The sequence below is a fragment of the Panicum virgatum genome, chromosome 5N (genome assembly GCF_016808335.1).
Source record: "Panicum virgatum strain AP13 chromosome 5N, P.virgatum_v5, whole genome shotgun sequence".
Lineage (NCBI taxonomy): Eukaryota > Viridiplantae > Streptophyta > Magnoliopsida > Poales > Poaceae > Panicum > Panicum virgatum.
The window spans coordinates 57,050,739-57,073,577 of NC_053149.1; the positions used below are offsets into that span (position 1 = coordinate 57,050,739).

Genomic DNA, 22,839 nt, shown 5'->3' on the forward strand with positions numbered 1-22,839 from the left:
TTTGAGCTGTTGCCATCGATCCACTGAGATATGTTACGGACCTTACGGTGGGGCATTAGGAAACCACGCCTTACACTAGAAAGGAGTCCGGACCCCTAGTCACGACAGCCCCAGATACTAGGGTACACGTAACAGGGCAGTAAAGTGCGTAGGCTTAGGGTACATTACCAAGCTAAGCGGCCACGCAGAACTCCTCCACCCCTGGATACAAGCACCACTTCCCCGGAGCAGGTTCCTAGGAGTCCGGACCACCTTTCAGCTAGAAGGGGTGTCTCAACCTGACCACAAGCCAGCAACTCGATTTGCATCATTAGCAGCAAAAGAAAAAACTCCGTTCAGGAGAAGGAACCATGCAAACTGAACGAACAAGTGCTATTAAGTTAATGTAAAGATAGGACTGAGAAAGCAAATCTCCTTCATTACTTGATTCGTGGTGTACATCAGAGGTCGGGATTACGAGGACGGACCTCTACCGCTCTGGACCACTTGCTGGTGTCGCCTGTTTGTGCGATGAAACCAGAGGTCGGGTTTACAAGGGCGGACCTTTACCGCTCTGGGCCACACGTAGGCACCACATCATTACAAAGGAGAAACACACTCAATCCTATCCAGTGGTAACCTACAGCCGTCGCCCCGTAGGGCATCCACGTTCCTGGCCGGAGTGGAACTGCCACCTTGGAGGTTCCTCTCAGTCGTTGGGGGCGAAGGCGCCCTGGACGTGCCCATACAACATCATCCAGCATCACCTCAGAAGTTTGCAGGGCCCTCCTTAGCACAAGAGCTGTTTCATGCTCAGATAGCATGAGAACAACTTCTTTGGCTTTGAATGGGAGTGGCCCTGCCGTTGCCAGCTGCCGTCGGAAGCCAGCTCGATGGCCGCTCATAGTGAGCTGAAGCCAGTTTGTCACCCTGGCGCAGCGGAAGGACGGGTGCTCGTTTGGACGAGCACGAAGCGTGGAGAAGGGCGGTCGTTCGCCGGCTCCACCTTGGTGCTGGCACCGGCCCCCTGCGCCTTGCGGTGGAGGTCGACGCCTGTCTGCAGCAGCTCCAAGGGAGGCTTGAGCCAGGCGAGGGAGAAGGCGACAGACATCCTTCCCGAGCCTCAGCCGTCGGCTCCAGGCTCCATTTTGAGAGGAAACCTTGAGCCGACACCGTGCCGCCGCAGGGGACCCCTGGTGGTTGCTTGAGAGAAAACCTTGAGCCGACGCTAAGGTGTCGCAGGGTGACACGCAGCAGGCGTCGCCCCTGCGCGCCACCGTGCCGGCTCTGAGGTGTCATAGTGGCGACGCACAGCAGGCGCCGCTGCCGTGCGCCACCACACCGAGGACACTGCTGCCTCGGTGTCAGGGCATACGGCGTAGGTGATGCCGTGCCACTCTTCATCTTTTTGTCATCGTTGCAGAGGATGAGCTCAACCTCAGAAGTCAGGATGTGAGCGAAGATCTGGCCAACGCTTGCGCGTCCCCACGGACGGCGCCAGATGTCATGGCTCTAGAAAGAGGGCCACAGCCGGGTGGCGTAGTGCACCCGCCTAATCCCAGAGGGTGGTTACTCGGGGAAGTGCAAGCGATTACTCAGATCTTCTCATGAAGCGAGAACACAAGAACACTCGAGGATTTAGAGTGGTTCGGGCCGCCGGAGCGTAATACCCTACGTCCACTGAGAGGTGTATTGCTCTTGTGTTTTGTGGATGATTCTATCCTCTGCCTCCAAGTCTTCCCTTCGATTTGAGTTCTTCTCTAACGGACATCTCCCTTTTATAGCGCAAGGAGGACGCGTACATAGGCGTTGGACCCCGACAGGTGGGTCCAACAAGGATGTATAGTCTACCACGAAAAAGATATTGATGATGCTATAGTGATGGAGAATCTCTTGCCGGATACGCTTCATCGCCCTGTAGACTCTCTGACCGAGGGGGGTCTTCACCTGTCCCATCGGTGAGGCACCCGTTGAGGCAGCGTAGGTTGCAGCGTAGACTGTTGGGTTTACCGCGCAGGCGTTATGATGGGCAAAGCTGAGCTGTCGTGTCTAACTAGCGTAGCAGACTGACGCGCGTGGCGTGGGCGGCGCCAACGGCTGCACTGTGCGCCTTGGTAACTCGCGATCAACAGTACAGCCTGGCAAAAGTCGCATCGGGCTCTGCTGTGGCAGAGCGCACTTATGCCTCCCGCATTGAAAGCGGTAGGTGGGCGAGTCTTCCCGAGGAAGCTTCATGTCTCCGCGCGTGCCTGCGCCTGCGGACACGTGGCTGCTCCGGACCCCCCCAGGCGGGGTGTCTGTTCCCTCCCCGCTGTGGGGTCCGGATAGTATATGGGGGTCCGGGACCTCGTGAGAGGTCCGGGCCCCCCGGCTGTTTTGACTCAGCGCTCCCTTCTCCGGGACATGCGGCGTCACCGGACCCTTCCCTAGCAAGGAATGGGTCTGGATCTGCTGACTGGGTGAGAAGGGCTTCGGACCGCGGGGGTCCAGCTGCTCAAGCCGTCAGCGCGTAGTCACGGATAACTACGAGGCTCTTGTCTAGACACAGCAACACCTCTGGGACACGTGGTGACACCGGATCCGTCCCTGAGCGGAAAGCGGGTCCGGGACCGTTGGTCCGGTGAGGTGGAGTCGGACCCCAGGGGTCTGGCTGCTCAGCTCCTTAGGGCGTAGTTACGGATAACTACGCGTGTCTTGACGCAGGAAGAGGGGTACCCTAGTCCAGAGGTACCGACAGAGTCGGACCCCAGGGGTCCGACTGCTCAGCTCCTTAGGGCGTAGTTACGGATAACTACGCAAGTCTTGGCACAGTAGGAGTGGGTACCCCAGCTGCAGGGTACCGACAGACATTGTTTCAGCGATAAGGATAGCAGGCAATGACGGGGCGTGATATATATGGTGAAACACCGAAAATAGAAGCACGCTTGGCGTTCATCGATTAAGGTGGTAGAGGTGAGAAGTTATGTGTCACAGGTATAGCTGGATGTCGAGAGCGAGTCTAAATCCAATTTAAGGGTATGTTTGGTGGAGCTCCATCTGATTTGTGGAAGCTAATTGTTTGATAGAAGTGATTCTCTAGCATAAGCTCTTAAAATCAGGGTGGAGAGTTAATTCACAGAATCAGTAGAAAGCTTTTTGTTTTCAGCTCACAGCCTCTCAGTTCATTTCACATAACGGCAGTGAATCACTTCTTTTTAAAAAACTGTTTGGCAGAGCTCCTACTAGATTTAGCAAAGAATCAGCTCTGGGAGCTCTGCCAAACGTACTCTAACTTCCTTCAAACAGTTATATATATATTGATCAAGTTCCATTGTGTATATAGGCTAGCATCAGTTTTACAATCAAACTAACGACTCCTTAATTTAGTCAAATTCGATTCGAAATCGACTCGTTCAATTCAGCCCATTTTAAGAACTTAACCAAAGCAAATTCGAACCCATCCTATGAGCCCATTAGACAAGCTGGAGAGGAAAACTTGTGGGATTGAAGATGATGTTTGCACCGTGAGGGAAGGTGATGGTGATGGGGAGGAGGTAGATGTTTATAAAGAAGCGAAGACGTTCAATTGTGGTTAATTACAAATATTGGGGTTGTATGTGTCTAAATCCTTTCTTTTTTATCCTACAAGAATTTTTTGATCAGAAATAACATGATCTTCACTAAACTCATTTTCTTTCCGACGATAAACAATCTCGAAGTCTTAAGGCTGGATTACCTATGGGCCACATGCTTCTTCTTGAACCAAAACTTAGACACTTTGCAACACTACATTTCCACAAGAATTTTCCATGATTTTTTCTTAGAATCCTTTCAAGAAGCTGCCTATGTTGTCTATTGTAAAGAAATAATAAATTCGGAGAAGTCTGGTTTACATCCTTAAACTATCACAAAAATCTGATTTTTCAACCTTAAACTACAAAACCGGATAATATAGACCATCCAACTATCGAAACCGGACAATTTTGACCCTTTGGTTGGTTTTTTATTTTATAAAAATTAAAAATATTCAAATTCAAACTAAAATATTCATAGGTAATTCATTTTAAATAAAAAAATGAAATGGGTATCAAAATTTTCCTAAAAATGTAACCTATCTATTGGCACTGTACTTGTCAGTTATTCGAATCTATTTTTTTATGTTCATAATATTTGATTGCTTGTAGTTATGTCTATTATTTTTTAATAAATAAGATTCAAATAGATCAATAATAGATAGATTATATTTTTAGAAAAAATTTGATGCTATTTTCATATTTTCTATTTTGAAATGAATTAGTTTTGATTTTTTAGATATAATTATAATTTTTAAATTTTCTTCAAAAATACAACGATAGCTGGATGACCTATCTTATCCGTGTAGTTTAAGGTTGAAAAATGAACCTTTGGCGATAGTTCAAGAGTGTAAACCAATTTTTTTCCTAATAAGTTTTCTAAGTACCTGACATATATTAGAGCTTTTTGGTATACTATATTTATGGATACTAATGAGTAATGATCCGAAGCGAAGCGAGGAAACTCTATGCAGCAAATCAGAGTGTATGACCGTTTTAAATAGTGATATATTTCATGTGAGTTGGTAAGTGTTAGTTCGGCGTGGGATGGCATTGAAAGACGATGCTTGCGTCATCGACATCATGTGACAACTTAGCTTGCAGCGGACTGCGGCAGGTTGTTCAGCTTGGCTAGGCTTTCCGGTGCGGTACATCGTTTGAAGACGGCACAAGCAACTTCTTCGGCTCACTGGCACGCCCGTAGAGATTATGTTCATGGTGAAGCAAGGAAGTGAGGTTGCCCTATGGTGGCGGTTCGGCTTTGATGGTGATCGAGGGACGTGGGTAACATTGCTCACCGCTCTGACAACGACAAAAGAAACGGAACCGTGGCGTGAAGTACTGCGGCGGGTGTGGTGAGCCCCCCGCGCTTGGGGTTTCTTCAAGGCAACGAGAGCGAGGTCCAATGGTGGATGTGGCGAGGCCTCCGCACGTTGTGTTATGATGGTGGCGACTATGAGACAGCCTGCAAGAGGTTCGGTTCCGGTGGTATTACTCCGTCAGGTGGAGGGTGCTGCTACAGCGACACAACGACTGAGGGTCCCATATAGCGGTGATCTTTCCGGTGCGGTGCCATCTGAATATTTCAATTTCCTATCGATGTAGGGTCATGCCTGAAGGTTCTCGATGACTACACGAGTGTGGATGTTTGGTGGATGTCATGAGAAAGCTTCAGTTTTGCTGCGTTTGTTGTGCGAGTTAATTCCGACCGGCCAGAGTTGTGTTATCGAAACGAGTTGTGTGGCTTGGTTGATGTCCCAATCCGACCAGCCTGAGTTGTTGAGTAGTGTTGAGTTCGACGCGTGTTGATGCCTCAATCTAACCCGCCAGTGTTGTTGTGTTTTTTTTCTCTTTTACCCGATTATAGCCTCCCAGAAATATAATTTTATATTTTCTGCTATATTAATAAAAATGCACTTGTCTGTTGTTTGTTCAAAAAATAATAATAATTTTCCTATGAGTAGGTGTAGGTACAATTTAACCACAATTATTTTTTTTGCTGGTAGCGATAAAAACCTTTCTAGATATTTTTTTACACCTTACTTTGAATGATTACGCTACGAGAAAGAGCTCCTACCATACAACATAATTTATGATCAAGAACTCTTAATTTATACGGCACTCAAATCTTACCGTTATGAATCTTGCCGCAATTTGATAATTTCACTCGTGTGAATCCTTTTCAGTTTTTCACACTCCGGGAAGGGCAGACGGCGATTCACGGCGGCGTGGCCCATACGTTTGCTGGCATGACGGGGTGAGGTCAGCCGAGCCCAGGGTCCGGCAGACAGCCAGCCTGCACCAGATCGAACCGTGGTCTCGAACTCTCGGGCTTTCCAATCCAACAGGTGTTGCCTGCCCGGTCTTCCCCCTCCAGTCAATTCCTCCTCCACCTCCACCCCCCCCCCCCCCCCCCCCGTCCCTCCTCTCTCGCTCCTCCGCCGCGCCGCGCCGCGCCCGAAGCCAGGCCGCACGCCCGCACCAAACCCTAAGTCCCCGGGCCTCACGTGCCCTTGGCGCGAGATGCTCCGCCCCATGCCCCCTGATCCTCCCCCTCTGCCGTCGCCGCCGCCGCCGCTCCTTACCCGCCCGCCGATTATGGGCCGCTACGGTCCCTTCCCTACCGCCGCCGGCGATGGCGGGGGCTGCCTACCGCTGCCGATTGTTGCGGCCGAGGGCGCGCTCGCTGTCGTCGACGGCGCCATTGCGACCGCCGCCTTCGTGCAGGTGTGTTTGTTCGATCTGGTGTCGCGTGTTTTTTTGCTCCGCTTGTGATTGGTGTGGAGCTAGGAAGTAGAGGAATGGCATGAATGCTTGTTGGTTGGTGGATCAGGATAAGGAGCGGAGCAGCACGGGGCATCTCTGCCTGATAATTTCGCTTATTTCAGTTGAAACAGGATAAGCTACATTAATTGTTGCGTCTCGACCCATCTAGAAATTCCGGCATGATACTTGTCCACTGTATCGTTGCTCTGGTGTTACTTGACGTGGGAGTTTCATAATTTCATCCTACTGAAATGTGTACCTTTCTGCCCACGTCTCTGTTCGGCTGGCTGTGGCCGGTAGCTGGTGGTGCTGATTTATTGTCACAGAAAAGTACTTTGTTCGGCTGGTTGTGGCCGGTAGCTGGTGGTGCTGATTTATTGTCACAGAAAAGTACTGCTGGCTGGTGACTGATGCTGATTTGATGTGAGAGAAAAACACTGCTGACTGGCTGACAAGCCAGTTGAACAGAGCCTTGTATTCAGTGTCACTGTTATGTATGTATAGAGATTACCATTTCTGACAAGTTGCCAATGCAAAATTATTTATTTAAAAATTAACTTCCCAAGCACTTCAGTAGGATCTCTATGCTTTGTAATGTGCAGCTGGCAAGAATTCACAGGCACAATCAGCTACAGGGATGGACTCGGCAAAAGGTATCTGCAATCTCCATTTTCTGTTCTCCTTGCTGTCCAAGTTTTGGGTATGTTGTTTTAGGCTAGTTACTACTTACTCCGCCCCTGTTTTGACCTAGAGGGGAGTCATTTTATATTTATTTTTTGAAAATGAAATTTCTATCTAGGCCCCCACATATTCACTTGTATTTGAAACCGAAGACTTTAGAATGGCTAGCTCAAAATGGAAAAAACAACATGTGACATGTCCTCTTTTTACTTATAGATAACTTGGACCTCATAATACCATTTTTATCCTCTTCCAGCTGTAACTGTTGATTGTAGTTTTAATTTGACGTCTTTATCTGACTTGTTTGATTGGTTCGTTTTCTTAACTGCTTTCAGTTTTGATGGCCATTTAGGTTGTTGTTTTTTGTTACTAACTGTAAGACCCAACATATTCAGTACAGTTTGCATTTATTCCAACTATTTTGATTCTGAAATACACATGCATAGACAATAAAAGTTGGAAATATTCACCAAAGTTTTTCAGGTAAGGTAATGTGACCTGCAAGCATGTCGCAGCTAAAGTCTCACGATTCAAGTATAGCTATATAGTCCCACCTGACAGTTATGTTCTTTAAATTCTATATGTTTCGAAAGTCATGACCACATTTCCTTGCTATATGGCATATTTTTACATCAATACATGGGTTATTAGATTTCGGGGTTTGAGTTAAAATTATGGTATAAATCATTCTAAATCAGTACTTGGCATTTGTTTCCCTTTGAGCTATGAGCTCAGCTGCCATATCCTTAATGATATATGCCTAATCTCTTGCAGATATTCCATTTAATGATTGGCCTATCAAACATAGGTGAGACACATTAGTTCGATAAAACCTTTTTGTTTCATCTTTTGTATCTAAGGTCTCTCATTCTTTGCCATCGGCGAATACTGAGAGTTTCTGCATAGTTTATTTTGTATTATTGATTGTCTTAACTGTTCTTGTTTGTTTAGTTCCTAATTACTATTCAGTTTTTGGATAATGCGAGTTCAACTACTATGAGTGGGAGCAGAAGTAACTTTATCTTAAACTGGAATGTAGCTGCTATAGCATTCAGGAAATATGCATAAGAAAAATGTAACTACGTATGCCCTAGTTTTGGAACAATTAGGAAATGGATGCTAGGTTACATTTTTATTTTTGCCATTCTAGTATTGCAGCTCTTTATGCCTGCACTTAGGTTGTTTGGATGCAAAATAGTTAGTGTGGGTGACTTCCTTAACCAATGTAGAATTGATTCTGCACTAACTTTTAACTTTTTTAGAAATATATTTTATATAGACATGTAATTACTTGTCAACCATAGTGTCCTTAATTGGATTTATCATAGTTACTGAAGAGATTTTAAGTATCGACTTAACAATTTTAAGAAATGAAGTACATACTTCTAGATATGAATCAGATAAATACAAACTCTCCCTTTTCATTTAACCTTATGACAATATTCCATTATTCCTTGCATATTTCAGGTATACATATTACCATCATTGCATATTTCATTTATACCATCATTCCTACTAACATAAGTTAAATTTCTTTTTCTTTGTGATAGTATTCCTACTGTATTTCGTGTCTACCATCATTGCTACTTGTCAGAGATGGATTTGCTGGGTGCATGGATGTGGATTTGTTCTCATGGGTATGGGTCCCTGGAAGTATTGATTTGCTATCGTTTTTCTATTGTTATTCACTTCTGTTACAAGACCTTTTCTCTCCCATCATTTGCTGAGATCTAAGAGATGCCTTTTCTCATTATTTTGCAGCTAGTCCACAGATATTGCTTCTTGCTTCTTTTCTACTGCTACTATCATTCTGGTAAGTCAGTGAACATTGATTTTGGTATGTAGTAGGCATAGTATGCATGTAGTTTTGTCAAAATTTTAAGGCCACAAATCATATCCTTTGGTATCCCAGTGCATGTATAGTTGTTTGCTATGCTTGATTTATCTCTTTGAAAGGTGCAGATATAGCACAGGTACCCAAGAAAAATTGTAATGATCAGACGATCAGCCAGGTTGTTTTTATCATTTGGAGTCTGGACTACCTTCATCCTCTCTTCCCTCTTAGTTGTCCCTGTCTTGGCAATATCTTCTTTTGGTGTATCTTACCATATGTAATGGTTGAACTATCTGAAGAGAAGAAAACAGCATACCTTATCTTAGTTCATCACTTCTTTATGCCGCCAGAAATCAACCGATAGGTAGCAGTAGGACCATATGATAGCAATCTCTGTTGATGGCAATTTATGCTTTTAATCTTGATTCATTAGTAGGATAACTGGACAACCTACTTCGTATGTGGTAGATCCATCATATGCAATAACCTACAAAAGTTTTGACAAGCCACAGTCAAGTGAATAAAACAGTGGTGTTGGACGGCTCAAATGGTCAGTGGATGTTCACAGTAGTACGCATTATTCAGATGTGAGTACCATCTGGGGAAAAACATGAATGTGCATAAAGGTTGGATTTGTTGGTTACAAGCTTTAATCCTTGGTAAGAGTTGGTCTTTACATCAACTTGCTCAAGGGCGCATGCAAATGTTACCCCAACACAATGATTCTCCTGCTAGCCTTTGTTAGGTTCTCCTCAAGCTGACAACCACCCAAATATAACAGAGTGACAGACTGACCATTAAGACCCAAAGAGTACTCTTAGTTTTAGTTGACGTCGAAGACACTGTAACCCTTAATTACTTCTCATGGATGTATAGAATTTTATCACTCTTTACAGTTGGTTTTCCTTGGCAAACTCCCTTGCCTTTGGGCCTTCCATTTCCAATGCATGGCCATTGGCAGTGCCACCAAAATAAATAAAGTACCACCCTGGCGCCCGAGCCTGTTAATATGATTGTATGTAGCACTCTCCCATAGATGTTCTTCCATCATATGGCTGTGGCATGTAGAATGATTTGTTCTTCCAGAAACTCAATGAGATCATCTCTAGTGTCCAGGGTAATTCAATAAGTGGATACATCATTGTGCATTATCACATGCGACTATTAGCTATAATGATTATAGTTTGGTTCCTCCATAGGTCATGCTGCTGCATGTAATATAGCAGACCCTTTTAGGTTTTCCTTGCTTCTCTTAGTGGTCAAATTTTGATTTAATGCATTTGTGCGACATGCCTGCCATATTTTTGGCTCACTTGAGTTATAAATGCCTTTTCTTTCTCTCTTTTTAAAACTTCATTTCTCTAAAATTATGATCTTACAGGGTTGACCTGTGTCATCAGACAAATGATGAAGATGAAGAGGATGTACGGAGTCACCGTGAAGCTTTACTAGACAGAACAAAAACTAAACCTGGCATCCATCCTGTTAATATCAGTCGGAGGTGTTGTCCGGAAATACAGCTTGGAAGCCGGCAAAAATTTGTGATTTTGGCAAGTTTTCTTTTCCATCATTATAAATTGCTGGTTGCATCATCTTGGCCTTTTTCTCACCCATGCAGATCTATTTATTACTTGATTCTCTAGTTATTTATTTGATGAGTCATGGAGAAAATTTAATTTTTGTCATCTATAATCATTTAATGCTTCTAGTTCTACCATATATCAGAGCAACTATTGCTAATCCAAATTAATACTGAACTTTTTTTTGTGTGCAGGTGCTTATACTGTCATTTGTTGTGACGTTCGCCTTTGCCATCCTCATATGGGTTGGTAGAGGAGAAAACCCTATTGATTCGTCTCTGTTGAAAAGGGTATGAATCCTGCTGGATTATTCTTTTATGTTACATTTTGCATTGGTTTTAACAGATATTTTATTAATGTTTGTATTTTTATACTGAATAACAAAAGAAAAATCCTACAGAATTGTGCCAGTGTATGATAATAACCCCATATCCAATAATCCAAGGTGAATGAACAAAATGATGAGTTGTCCATATGTCCATAACACTCATAAAGTTCTTATCATGAACTCTTTAGAAATGAGACAAGCACTTGTTTATATGTTGTCTCTTGTTATATTCCTTACCTGCTGATGCATTTGCACACCTCTGTTGCAATTGTTGCCCTTCTGCTTTCCAGTCAAAATAAAAACTGTCGGCACATGTATCTTATGTTAATTCTGAAACTTTTCTGCATCAATACCACAGAGTTAATTATCTACATTGTGCATCCCAAACATGATCTCCTCTATGCTGTTGTCTGCACATGTATGCAATGACATTCTGAGACATTAATTTTTCTGTTAGGCATTTTGTTAAATTATGATTATATGAAGTGAGATAGCTTTGGATAGGAGCGCTTGGAAACTAGCTATCAATGTGCCTGAACCGTGACCTTTGTTTCTTTTGGGTTTCATCCCTAGCGTACCCCAACTTGCTTGGGAAAAAAGGCTATGTTGTTGTTGTTGTTGTTGTTGTTGTATGATGATATGAAGTCAATAATGGGAATTTTGTGTTAAACATCAGACGGTGTTAGAGGTGGTCCAGGAGTCGTTTTGCTGATTAACAATGCCTAGATGTTCTATTTGGAATATTTCTCATGCTATAAGCCTATAACTATGGTACCTCTGTTTGATAGCTGTTCACTATCAGTTCTGGAGAAAAGAATATTGACTTGCGTATCTTGTAATGTTTGTCCCACACTTGATAAACTTATGTTTTTACAGCTTGCTTCTTGATAACTTTACAATTTTGGTTAATCCCATCAACAATTTACATTACTTATGTAGGTGCAACTTTATTTCTTTATGGATGGCCAGCGTTTTATTTTGCAGGTTTATTTGGATGTATTTTCAGTAGTAGTTCTTGTACTCGGTGGTGCTCTGGCATGTTATGGTAAGCATTAAATATTGTTTGTGTATGTCATGCCATAAAAATGCCCTAGACATTAATTCATGAATTATGAATTACTAGAGAAACTGTTTGTATGTACTCTCTTGTTCTCAACAAAAGATTATCTTCCATTTTTTTTCTTGTGTTACCCCAGTAGACATTAGTTTTTATTTTAGAATCCTAATGTGTGATTTCTATCTTATTCCTTGGCCAACTTGCAAAATTATCTGCTATTTGTTCACTGCTAGCTGTAGTTGCACTTTCACTCTTGTACATCAGCAATGGGATAGGTTGGTGTTTCAGTTTTGTAACATTTTTTGCTTGGATTTTCATGCAGGTGCACTGTTATTCTCGAAGATGAGCAAAGTTCGTTCCGAAACTGTATCAACCGAGAAGTGGAAGGTATATCTCTCCCAGGACCAATCTTCCTGTGGCTTGCATCTCTTTATCTTGTTGACCCTATGCAAGATTTAATTGTATGTGTAGTTATGACTTTTATATGATTGTAGCATACTTTAAAACTATCATTTTTCCAAGTTTTGTTCAGTTTTATGACTTATGTTGAGGGAAATCTATTCTTTTAAATCTATGCAATGGAGAAATTCATTACTTTATTGATCAAGTCGCACTTTTAAAAAAGCACATATATGTTGAAGTGTCTTTTCTATTTGTCAGCAGGATCTCAATAACATGTAGATCTAACATCTTGAAAACATACAAACTCATCTTTGAGCCATATGCTTCTCTATTCGAATTGACAATTGTTCCCTGCAGGTTGCCAGTTTAGCTGCCGTCTCACTGATTTGTTTTTCGTTTTCTGCTATACTAGCACTTGTGACTAATGTTCCAGTAAGTTCTTATATACATTCTAGTTGATGTAAATCCATGATTATGCTATTTCTTTTTCAGTGACCTCTAATTTTCTATACCTTTTGTTGTAGGTGCTTTTGTATTGGTACTCAACAGATGCAGACATCATCTACAATGCAATTATTTTGTTTGTATATTACTTCATAGGTATTTTTGTGTTCCTTTATTCCCAGAAACAGGCAAATAACACATCTTTTGTCTGTGACCTTGTACTTAATGTAGTTCGTGTTGGCATTGCCATTCATGATCAAAAGTGGTAGGGTGCATTAAGCATTGTTTTAATGCATTTTGCTTTTAGGCTGGATCTCGTGTGCATCTCCTTGCAAGCATGCTCCCACCTGCAAGCATACATGTGATTCTGGCTATATTGTTAGATTCAAGGGCTTAGCCTCCATCCATGTCCTTACTAATTGCTACTACTACCTATTACCCTACTGTTTATAGGATTTCATGATGCACTTTTTGGTGTCTAACTTAAAAAAACTACAGTTTATGGACATATGTTCATTTCTGTCCTCGAGGGCCTACCTATGGTATTTGGTGTTGGCAGTACTTTTTTAAGTGCATTTTTAGTTCCCTTTGTGCATGTGTTTTTGTGAATCTTTCTCTGTTCTAAACTTATTACCACCCTGTAGTTTTACCATGATAATGTCATGGTGCTTGGTCTGCAGATGCAAGGCATTACTATGAATACCTTTTAGATAATTGGTAAATTGTGCACTTTTACTTCACACATCGAAGTGCAATGAATGGAAATGAATATTACTCCGTAGAAGAGTAATTGAAAGCATGATGTATGCTTATTACTGATCCTATATCCTTGTTTTATCTGCTTATTCATCATTGATGGCTTCCGTAGAAGAGTAATTGAAAGCATGATGTATGCTTATTACTGATCCTATATCCTTGTTTTATCTGCTTATTCATCACTGATGGCTCAGTTGGCAGTGGACATTTAAAAACTAGACATGTCTGTTAGATTTACTTTGTTCTTGGTGCTTATATGCTGAAGCATTGGTTTATTTTTCTTGCAGGTTCGTCAGTTCCATCAGGGTTTGTTTTATGGATCATGAGAGATTTGCCTCATCGTCAGGTGGTAGAAAGGCCCACAGAATCGAGAGTGGTTACTATGTTCAGGGAAAGACCATCTACTACACAGGATCCGCAGTGGAGAACAGCTGTTACATCCTCAAACAAGGTATTCCTAAGTGCAATTATTCAGTTCTAGAGTTGAACATGCCCGATTTATTAAAGTATCTCCATTTGTAGGCCCTCAAATCAAGCCCGATTTAACAAGACTTAGCATTGATGCTGAATAGTGAAATCACTCTCAATGCTGAACCTTCCAGTCTCCTAATGTGCTGGAAGAACATCAATGGCGCACTGGCGTCCACTACTGTGACAATTGGTGAGTGGAAGGCGAATCAGTAATTCCTGCTTCATCGTGACTGCAGTCATCAGGCAGGATGCACAGTGCAAGTTACAGAGTTGGTGGGGTGGGGTGGGGTGGGGGGCTTTGAATAATTAACAAATGTAAATAGCCTTACAAATGAGAGTGTTCATGGTTAGGCTGTAGTTTCGCCTTTGAGATTTACCGTGCCTTTCCCTTTGGTTTTCATGTACCTCATTTAGTTTTTTGAAAGTAACAAGACACTACTGATAAAGGTTATTATGCCCAATGATAATTACTTGCCAAAATTTATCCTTAGGAGGTTTCAACATAACCTGGCTAATTATTAAGATATTGGGAATGCGATGGGCAAATCTACAGTACATGCTTCAGCTTGTGAACTGTGAATCTGTGACCACCAGCATCATGTGCAAGTACTGGCCGAAGTACTTTAACTAATTAGCTTGCCATAGACGTCATTTAGTTAAGAATTAAGAACGGAGACGGTGCAAATAACTCTGAGCTGTGAGATAACCTTCACAATCAGAATGCCTAGATGAGTGTTTTGTCATAGGATAACGCCATTTCATCTTTGTTACACGAATATGATCTCATATCTTCTTTGTTGTTGGCTTGGGAAACACAGCAGGGGCCTAACTATTGAAAGACAGTCGAGTGCCATGAAACGAGGTTTTGAAGTTCGTAACCTGCATCGGATGAACCAAGCCCACTAAATCCCGACTAATTCGAGAAGATGGATCCACGGATCCTATGTGGATCCGCGAATAGGATCGAGAAACAGAGAAATTAGTGTTTCCGGTAGCAATTTCTAGGCGCATGGATCCTGGCCTCCTGGGGTTGCCTTGTAGAGTGCCCTTCTTAGTGATTTGGTACACCCAACCTACATGTGCGTGCAGTTGATGCCCAGTTCCCGTAGGACCTCGCTGCAGTCCTGCTGGGCTCACGCGTGGCACGCAGCCACGCACTCACCATTTAGGACGCGGTTTCCCCAGGAGAATGTCATATAGTCTTACGTAGCTTTGGATCAATTTTTTTGAGGTGTTCACAATTATTCAAGCTTAATCGTTCTACACGTGTTCTTGTCTCTTTTCACGGCAGAAGAGATGTATCCCATTTTTGCATGAGATCCATAAAAGTAGTACATCAACGTAATATTTGTGGGTAATGACCAAGTCACCTTCAGATATCACCAACCAAGTGCTCACATGCTATGCACCTATTTGACTCTCCACGCGATCTCTCCGTGCCATTTTCTCAGTCTGAAAAGACTGCTGCTTTTCTATTAAGATCTTAAAAATTATTGAATGTATTTTTTTTCTTTCGAAACACGCTACGGCCCCAATGCTCACTTCTAGCACAAGAGATCTGGAACTCTCCGAGCCACTCCTTATATGTATATGACCCCCTTTATTTTCTCACCCCGGAGTGTACCAAAACCACTTCTGGAACTCTGCATGTAACCGTAACAATACCATTAATCTTCCACGTGGCCTAGTAGAGCTCGCATAAACATCTATTTTCTCGTCTTAACACGCCTAAACAAGTCCAGATCTCAAACGTTATAACTGCCGGGATGACCACCCTCCCCACCTCTCCCACTCCTGCCTCCCTCGCAACGCTGCGGCAAGCCATGGGCGTGAGCACTACTGACTTGTCCGCGCCAACGCGCTCCGCCAACCTCTCGGGGTGCATGGCCATGGCCTCCTCCTCCTCCTCCTCCTCCTCTGCCACTACGTGGCCGCGGGCAGACAAGCACCGCGGTGCCGCCGGCACCGTTCGCCGCGCGCAGCTCGTTCTGTCGCGCGACGCCGGCTGGTGCGGGCTACGCGCGTGGCGGCGGCTGCTCAGGCGGCTGGCGCAGGAGACCAAGTGCATCTGCAGCTCCCCGACGGCGGCCACGGGCAGGCACATCACGTTCGGCTACGATGCCGCCAGCTACGCCAAGAACTTCGACGACGGCCGCAGCACCGCGCCACGCTGCGCCACCCCCGTCGTCGTCGTCGCCAATGGCGCCGATAATTCGAGCGGCAACTGAGCCAGATCGACGTTCTTTTCTCCCCTACTCGATCCCCTTCTGATCTTTATTTTTTTCTTTCTTCCTCTCTTGCGTTTGTTTCCTTCCCCTTTTTGCACCTCCTTGGTGATGGTGAATTGGTGTTGTAACGGCCTCATCAATACCCCATCTAGTAATTTTGTACATACCTTTCGAGATAACACGATCGCAGTTCAACCACATGCGCATTGAGCAATGCGTGACCCTCTGAATCTCATCTCTTGGTAAGCAATGTCAATCAGAATTCAGATTTCGCAGCGAGCCATTCTCTGCCGATCTTTCGAATACCCTGATTTCTCTGTCGAATCTTGAATTCAGAGAATCAGTTAGACTGTCCACAATGGCCCGAGTAAAACTCAGGAGCAAAACGGGCCTTTTGCTCGCGCGCTCGGACATGGCCCCCCGAGCAAATTTAGGAGGCCACAGCGGCACGAGCAACACAAAGAGAATCCGGCCCAGTTAGTTTCTTCCCGCCAAGCCGCTGAAAGTGTAGATACTCGGGCGGTGGGCGGCACGAGCAAATTTATTGGGCTGCGGTGGGTGGCGTATATTTGCTCCACGGGATGCTCTTTCCGCTGTGCGAACCAGACCGAGCATTTTTATGTTTGCTCCTCCGGTTACTCGGGTCGTTGTGGACAGTCTTATATCCTGATTTCTCTTTTGCCTCCTCCGCCCTCTATCCAATCTGATGAGGATAATACTCTGCTAATTCATATGGATATTTGAGTGTCTGATCGACAGGGCTGTTAAAGGAGATCATAAAGGAAAAGGAAAGGGACAAGGGGAAGGACCATGCAACCATGATTTACAGGGGAAAAAAAGGCAAAAGTAGGAGGGGATTTATTGGTCATGATCTCAGGCAGCAGGACCATACTACATTTGTTTTCTGTCAATGTGCGCAAGTACCGGCACCATTCTCAAATCCCATGAAGTCTCCATTGCGAATCAGACTCTCATTGCAAATTCAGCGGAATCCAAAATCCATTTGGAAAACAATTTTTTACATGTTTATCGTTGAATTGCTTGCACAAAATTCTTCTGCAATTCATGTGTTCCGAACTGTCGTGGAATGCTATTGCAAATATTTTCTTTTATTGTTGCCTCGTACGGTTCTTGATTCGTTGTCGCTAGCTCCCAATTGGCCTCGCCCCTCCTACACCGCGGTTGCTTCCTGCAAGGGCAAGGCCATTTGGTGTGTAGGTTAATAGGGTGTTATTAGAGGTCGGGCTCCATCACAAAAGCAAGGCAAAGATGAGCTATTTGAGCCTTCCCCGGACACCGGTTGCCCTCCCCGGCCGGAAAAGCCAGAAGCTTCCTTCTCGTCAGGGCTGCCTCTCCACAGATATTTTTTTTCCTGCTTTGCAGGGGGAATTTTCAGGTGCAACTACCGGCCGGCCAGCCAGCACGCGCACCGAGGCTAGATCCAGACACTCTTCAGTGTGCGATGAGTACATCAGACTTTTGATCCACTTTGACCCATGGTTAAAACTTTTTTCAAGGAAACCCATGGTTAAAACTTGAAACGTTAACTGCGATATGAAAAGATTTAGTCTGAAGACAGTACATAAGAGCCAGAAGCCCAGAAAAGAACAGAGAAGAACAACTCGCAGTCGTGTCCTGAACTGAAGAATGTGTTATCCAAAGTAGTGAAATAATCCGATAGAATAAATTGACATAGACACTGGGAGCATCATTAGTTACTTAATTAGAAACAGGACAAAGGCACAAAGCACCAAAACGCAGCAAGACGATGCAATGCTGCTCAGTCTTGTAGGCTTGTAGCACGGTCACTGGGTGTGGCCGTGTGGGCGGCTGTAAATTGTGTGGTCCATGCGGCAAACAGCTAGCTTGAGGCTTTCTCCAACCATTCCCCCCATCCAACTCCCCCCAAACGTACTATTTACTATATTTTACTACCTCCCTCCAAAAAATTCCTCCCCCTATAACTCCTTTTCTCCAACCATTCCCTCCATATCTATTCCCCCTATATACTATCACTCATTAACTAACTATTTAATTAATGTTTTTGAATTTAAAAAAAATCATACAGTATTTGTACTGCCATAATACACATTATCATCGTGTTACGGGGCTCAAACAGGATTAGAGATATAGGGAGAGTTGAAACTCCCCCCATACGTGGGGGGAGATTCATCTCTCCCCCTGCGTAGGGGGAGTTGTGGGGGGAGCCGTTGGAGCGCTCGCTCCCCCCAAAGCCCCCCCTACGTAGGGTGGGGGGCGGCTTACGGTGAGCCGTTGGAGCTCGCCTCAGGCCCCTCATTGTGCTGTTCCTGAACAATGCTCACCCGCCAGGAGCCCAGGACCATCCCAGGGAGGGTGCGAATGTGTGATGGTCATAACAGTGCGCTTGGTGCTTGTGCCGTTATGCTACCACGTTCCATACTTAGACTATTATTCCCTGATGTAAAAAATACTTATTTTTACGAAATCTATTAAACTTCAATCTATTTTTGCGTTTTCAAACTATATTTTTCTAAAAGTTTTATTAAATGATAAAGTTTGAACCTTGTCGAACAAACTCATATAATTAAAATCATATCCTTTGCCATATGCAACTAGGACTCCGTGGCCCAATGGATAAGGCGCTGGTCTACGGAACCAGAGATTCTGGGTTCGATCCCCAGCGGAGTCGGCCTTTTTTTTTGCCCTTTTAAAAGTTCAACAGAGATAAGGAGTGCGCACACGCAGAGCTTACTTTTGCTCCTGAACGGAAACAAGGAACTCAACTCATCAATCTTGTTGTTCCTTGACGTGAGGAGTCAATGCATTTACATGTTTATCGTTGGAGTAATACCATTTCATTTTCTCTTTTCTTGTTATTATTCATAAATCTGAATGAATATTGGAGTCCAGGCGAGACATATTCAGAGACAGCACTGGAAGATCCAAGGAGCAATAAAAAATTCAGCTTGCTGCACCAACGCTTTTAACATGGAGGTTAAGCATGTGAAGTCATGAAGTATCTTCTAACTCCGAATTTTCGCCTATACTAGTAACAACCTTTGAGTTGAAAAATAATAATGTGTGTTAATTGTTGATACTGTTCTTACATATCCCTTTAACCAAATTATTTAACTTTTTCCGACCACCACGGTACCACCGGAGTAATGAAACATTCTCAGTTGATAAATGGAACACACACACTGATTAGAAAGAGCATTTCTAACGACCCTCGTAGCAGCGACTTAAGCTGTCACTACTTGGCAGGAGAGGACACTGCAGCTGTTGTGTAGATGGATTTCAGCTGCCTGTTTATGAGCTTGCTGTCATATAAAGCCAGCTGCAGCTCCATGCCATCCGACCACCATTGCTCCAGCCCATGTGCCTCAAGGAACTTCTGTGGGCCTTTTGATGTCACAAATAACTTTGCAACAACATCACTGGCTATCTCACTTGCCTTGCTTTGATGTTGCTGTTGCTGTTCATCGGAAGCACCATCTGCTGCCGAGGGACAAGAAGGAGCATTGTAATGGCAGCAGATGTAATCACTGTTGTTGACATATAAATGTGGCACCCACTTCTTCTCGGTGCGCAATCTCTTCTTGTCACTTGCCTCCTTGGAGCTCTCAAGGGGTGTTGTTGCTTCTTCCTTCAGTGGCAAGCTTGCTTTGACTTTCTTCCACAGATAGCTGGCCTTCTCACTCATGCTCCTTACACCCATGGCCAGTGAAACAGAAGGTGGATTAAACAGATGACACTCCACGAAAACTCCATGCTTGGCAAGCTCTTTGCAGACTTGAAGGGCAAAGCCAGCTCCCAAGGAGTGCCCAGCAACACAAACATTGGTGCTGCCAAACTTCTCGACTGCTGACTTCAGGGCTGCTAAAGCACCAACATATCTCACTGAACCTTTGAGGCTCTCCCATACCAAGAAACGAAGATCATCCTGCAAGTCTCTTTTCATGGTTGGCTTTTGGAGCAGTGTTCCTCTGAGAGCTAAAACAACCCTCGGTGCTCCACTTGGTCTTATGAGGATGAAGTCAGACAAGGCAGAAGAACGATCCCACTCAAGCACAGCACCATAGATGGAACCATCTCTCTCATCCACCAATGTCTGCGTGACCTTGTACTTGAAGGGCTTCCACCATTTTGGAGCAAGTCCATCTTCTTCTCCTTTCTGATCTTGCCTGTCCAGTTCAAGAAGGTAGACTGCTTGAATGAAGCATGCCATTACCATCCTTTTGTAATTTGGATCCTTCCTGCAAATCAATTTAAAGCAAGAATGTTAGAATTAAAAATTTCAGATAAATATAAGGATACAGTGAATAAGAGTCAGGAAAAAAGAAGTAGCATCTAGTTTCAGATGGGTGCTTTCAGCCTTTCACATTTCCCCCTCCATACTAAGAATTCTAGTATTTTATTCAATACTTTTAATAAAAATTGCTTTAAAGTATTGGCATATCAATATTTTAATCAAAAGGGATATTTTAAGTATTTTAGTTTTTTTTAGAGTTTAAGTATTTTAGTTGAGGAGGGTTTTTTAATCAGTTAAAAAAGAGTTGAATGAAATAAAAATCTTATATGTCATCTTGTTTACAGGAAACCTGTGATGTACTTCCCGCTCTTGTATTTGGTTGATTGTGAAAGCACTTATCCCCAGGCAATTTTATGACAATTTCCCCTATGGCCCCCACTTTATTATGACATATAGGCTATAGCATGCAGGGGGATCTTGACATGAACTTTTCATAGTTGTATACTACTTGCTTGAGCTGATCTAACCTACTAAATCGAAGTTCTCCCATTTTCTTTAATGTTAGCTAGCAAAATTGCAATGCACATAGACTTTAGTGGTGAAGTAATGGCCAGAAAAGTTCCAAAATCGCTATGGAAACCAGCTGGACACGCAGACAAAAGCGTGTGCACAGAAAACGTGTTTTATACTACTAGGAAGGCATTGGTTTCAGGAAACTTGAGCCACTGCTCATTACTTTCTCGTTTCCTTTTCCTCCAATAAGGTTTCAGGAAACTTGAGCCACGGGCCCATTGCTTTCTTGTTTCCTGATTTCCTCCGAGAGAAGGTTGGAGCATTCCCTTTGTTTCTTCTACTCACCTGTATAAGTTAACCTTGCTTGTAGGAACAGTAATCTACTCGGCTACTCCACTGCATGCTAAGCGCAAACTGGAAAATCACCACAAAACCCTCAAAAATGGTGTGCAAATGGTGGAAATCACCGGAAACTTTATGTAACCCTTGTAAAAGGTGCAGTAACTTCTAGATCGAACTATAAAACGAGATACTCCAAATTAAAATGTAGCTATTTGAAAGGGATTCTGGCCGCATGCTTTAATCGAACAATGATTACGCCTTTCATCTGAATGGCCAATTGAAGCCCCCTGCATTCTAATTCAACCGCGAAAGTCGGACTGTCGGAGGGGCATCGCGCAACTGGTAAGCATTTGTTCATTAGACCAATTGAAGCCCCTGCAATGCGGAGGGGAAAAGACCCTGCATTCTACTAGTAATGCTGACCGGTTGCGCGATGTCCCGATCTAAGCCAAGCGGCGGCCGCAAATCAAGGTGCCCGGCTGCAACACCAAGCGGCGCCTCCGTGGTCAAACCGAAACCAAGGCCCCACAGATACATCTCCATCCCGTGAAGGAAAACACAACTACGATTGCGAAGAAACGGGAAGCTCGATCTCACCAGCTCGATCGGATGATCTCCTTCCAGTTAGGCGGCGGCAGGTTGCGCGGCCCGGACACGTGGAAATCGTAGGGGTGGCCCTCCGCCTCCCCGTCCGCCGCGGCCACCAACACGGCCCCTCCGCCGCACCCTCCTCCCTCCACCTCCACTTCCTCATCCTCCTCCTCGACCGGCTTCAAATCCCCCGCCGCCACCGCTGTGGGCGCGGGGGACAAGTCGATCGGCATCGCGGCGGCGCAAGCCATACGCCCCGGCCCGCCCCCGTGCTCGCGGCGCCGGGTGGGGATCGCCAGACGGAGAGCGCGTGCGCGCAGGGGGATCGGCAACGGTCGAGCCGGCGTGGGTGCGGGGAATGCCAAGTGCGCGAGCGCGGCGATTCTCGGGTGCCAAGTGCGCGAGCGCGGCGGTGGGGTATTTGGGATCTCAGGAAGGGGACAGTGCCCAACGGTCATGTTTGGCAAGGGGAGAGGCAACTGGGGGCTTTCATTACGGCAGGGTGGTCACAGCCTGTGGCTTAGGCCCCGTTTTAGTTCCCAAAAAGTTTCTCACATTATCTGTCACATTAAATTTTCGAACACATGCATAGAGTATTAAATATAGTTAAAAAATAATTAATTATACAGTCTAACTGATTATCAAGAGCTGAATCTTTTAAGACTAATTAATTCATAATTGGACATTATTTGTCAAATAACAACGAAATGTGCTACAATACCAAAACCAAAACTTTTTCACCAACTAAACACTCCCTTGCTGGCTTGAGCGTGTTACCAACTTGGCATGTCAGGTTGTGTTGGATGGTGGTCTTCTTGGCCTTCTCCGTCGACGACTCTTGTGCTAGCCCATACAATTTTCTATTTGATGAACAGTGATAAACAGTGTTGAAACGATGTGACCGGCGCTCTGCGGAGCGCTAGCTCGATCGCTTTCCGAGGTGCCTCCCATCTCAACAAAAACTAATGTGCCGATTTCTCCCGTGTACAGCCACTGGAGCTATGATAGCTCTAGCCTTTGGAGAAGGCCTTTCCCCGATTTCTGGTTTTATTTTTTCCTATTGTAGTTTCGAACTTCGGGTC

The 22,839-nt window shown here is 44.3% G+C and overlaps 3 protein-coding genes and 1 non-coding gene across 8 annotated transcripts; 3 read left to right on the forward strand and 1 right to left on the reverse strand.

Annotated features, from left to right (window-relative positions):
- The first annotated feature begins 5,904 nt into the window (after positions 1-5,904).
- Positions 5,905-14,350, forward strand: LOC120672488 (tobamovirus multiplication protein 1-like). Of its 5 annotated transcripts, none has more exons than XM_039952908.1 (13): positions 5,905-6,257; positions 6,899-6,949; positions 7,752-7,785; positions 8,528-8,614; positions 8,739-8,790; positions 10,193-10,361; positions 10,586-10,681; positions 11,659-11,764; positions 12,099-12,163; positions 12,536-12,610; positions 12,703-12,778; positions 13,666-13,829; positions 13,901-14,350. In XM_039952908.1, the coding sequence occupies exons 1-13, from the start codon at positions 6,054-6,056 to the stop codon at positions 13,922-13,924; spliced, it is 1,203 nt and encodes a 400-aa protein (XP_039808842.1). In that variant the 5' UTR covers positions 5,905-6,053; the 3' UTR covers positions 13,925-14,350. The 5 variants fall into 5 exon arrangements, with proteins under 5 accessions (XP_039808842.1, XP_039808843.1, XP_039808844.1 ...); XM_039952909.1 differs by having other exon boundaries at positions 11,689-11,764; XM_039952910.1 differs by having other exon boundaries at positions 5,906-6,257; positions 11,704-11,764.
- Positions 14,351-15,606: 1,256 nt separating this feature from the next.
- Positions 15,607-16,277, forward strand: LOC120675681. The gene has a single exon (XM_039956878.1). It carries the CDS (start codon positions 15,616-15,618, stop codon positions 16,075-16,077), a length of 462 nt encoding a protein of 153 aa, XP_039812812.1. The 5' UTR covers positions 15,607-15,615; the 3' UTR covers positions 16,078-16,277.
- A 2,398-nt stretch (positions 16,278-18,675) lies between these two features.
- On the forward strand, positions 18,676-18,748 carry TRNAR-ACG. Its single transcript has one exon. It is a non-coding gene; the product is annotated as a tRNA-Arg (tRNA).
- Positions 18,749-19,061: 313 nt separating this feature from the next.
- LOC120676153 (GDSL esterase/lipase At4g10955-like) lies at positions 19,062-22,174 on the reverse strand. The gene is made up of 2 exons (XM_039957376.1): positions 21,764-22,174; positions 19,062-20,315 (listed from the first exon to the last, which is right to left on the reverse strand). The coding sequence occupies exons 1-2, from the start codon at positions 22,006-22,008 to the stop codon at positions 19,313-19,315; spliced, it is 1,248 nt and encodes a 415-aa protein (XP_039813310.1). The 5' UTR covers positions 22,009-22,174; the 3' UTR covers positions 19,062-19,312.
- Between the last annotated feature and the right edge of the window lie 665 nt (positions 22,175-22,839).

Bases quoted from the DNA above. Each gene is read 5' to 3' on its own strand.
- LOC120672488 (XM_039952908.1), top strand. From the start codon at position 6,054: ATGCTCCGCCCCATGCCCCCTGATCCTCCCCCTCTGCCGTCGCCGCCG. The intron at 6,258-6,898 runs GTGTGTTTGTTC...TGTAATGTGCAG, and splicing joins CGACCGCCGCCTTCGTGCAG to CTGGCAAGAATTCACAGGCA. The intron at 8,615-8,738 runs GTATGGGTCCCT...ATTATTTTGCAG, and splicing joins ATGTGGATTTGTTCTCATGG to CTAGTCCACAGATATTGCTT.
- LOC120675681 (XM_039956878.1), top strand. From the start codon at position 15,616: ATGACCACCCTCCCCACCTCTCCCACTCCTGCCTCCCTCGCAACGCTG.
- LOC120676153 (XM_039957376.1), bottom strand. From the start codon at position 22,008: ATGGCTTGCGCCGCCGCGATGCCGATCGACTTGTCCCCCGCGCCCACA. The intron at 20,316-21,763 runs GTGAGATCGAGC...ATTGATTTGCAG, and splicing joins GAGATCATCCGATCGAGCTG to GAAGGATCCAAATTACAAAA.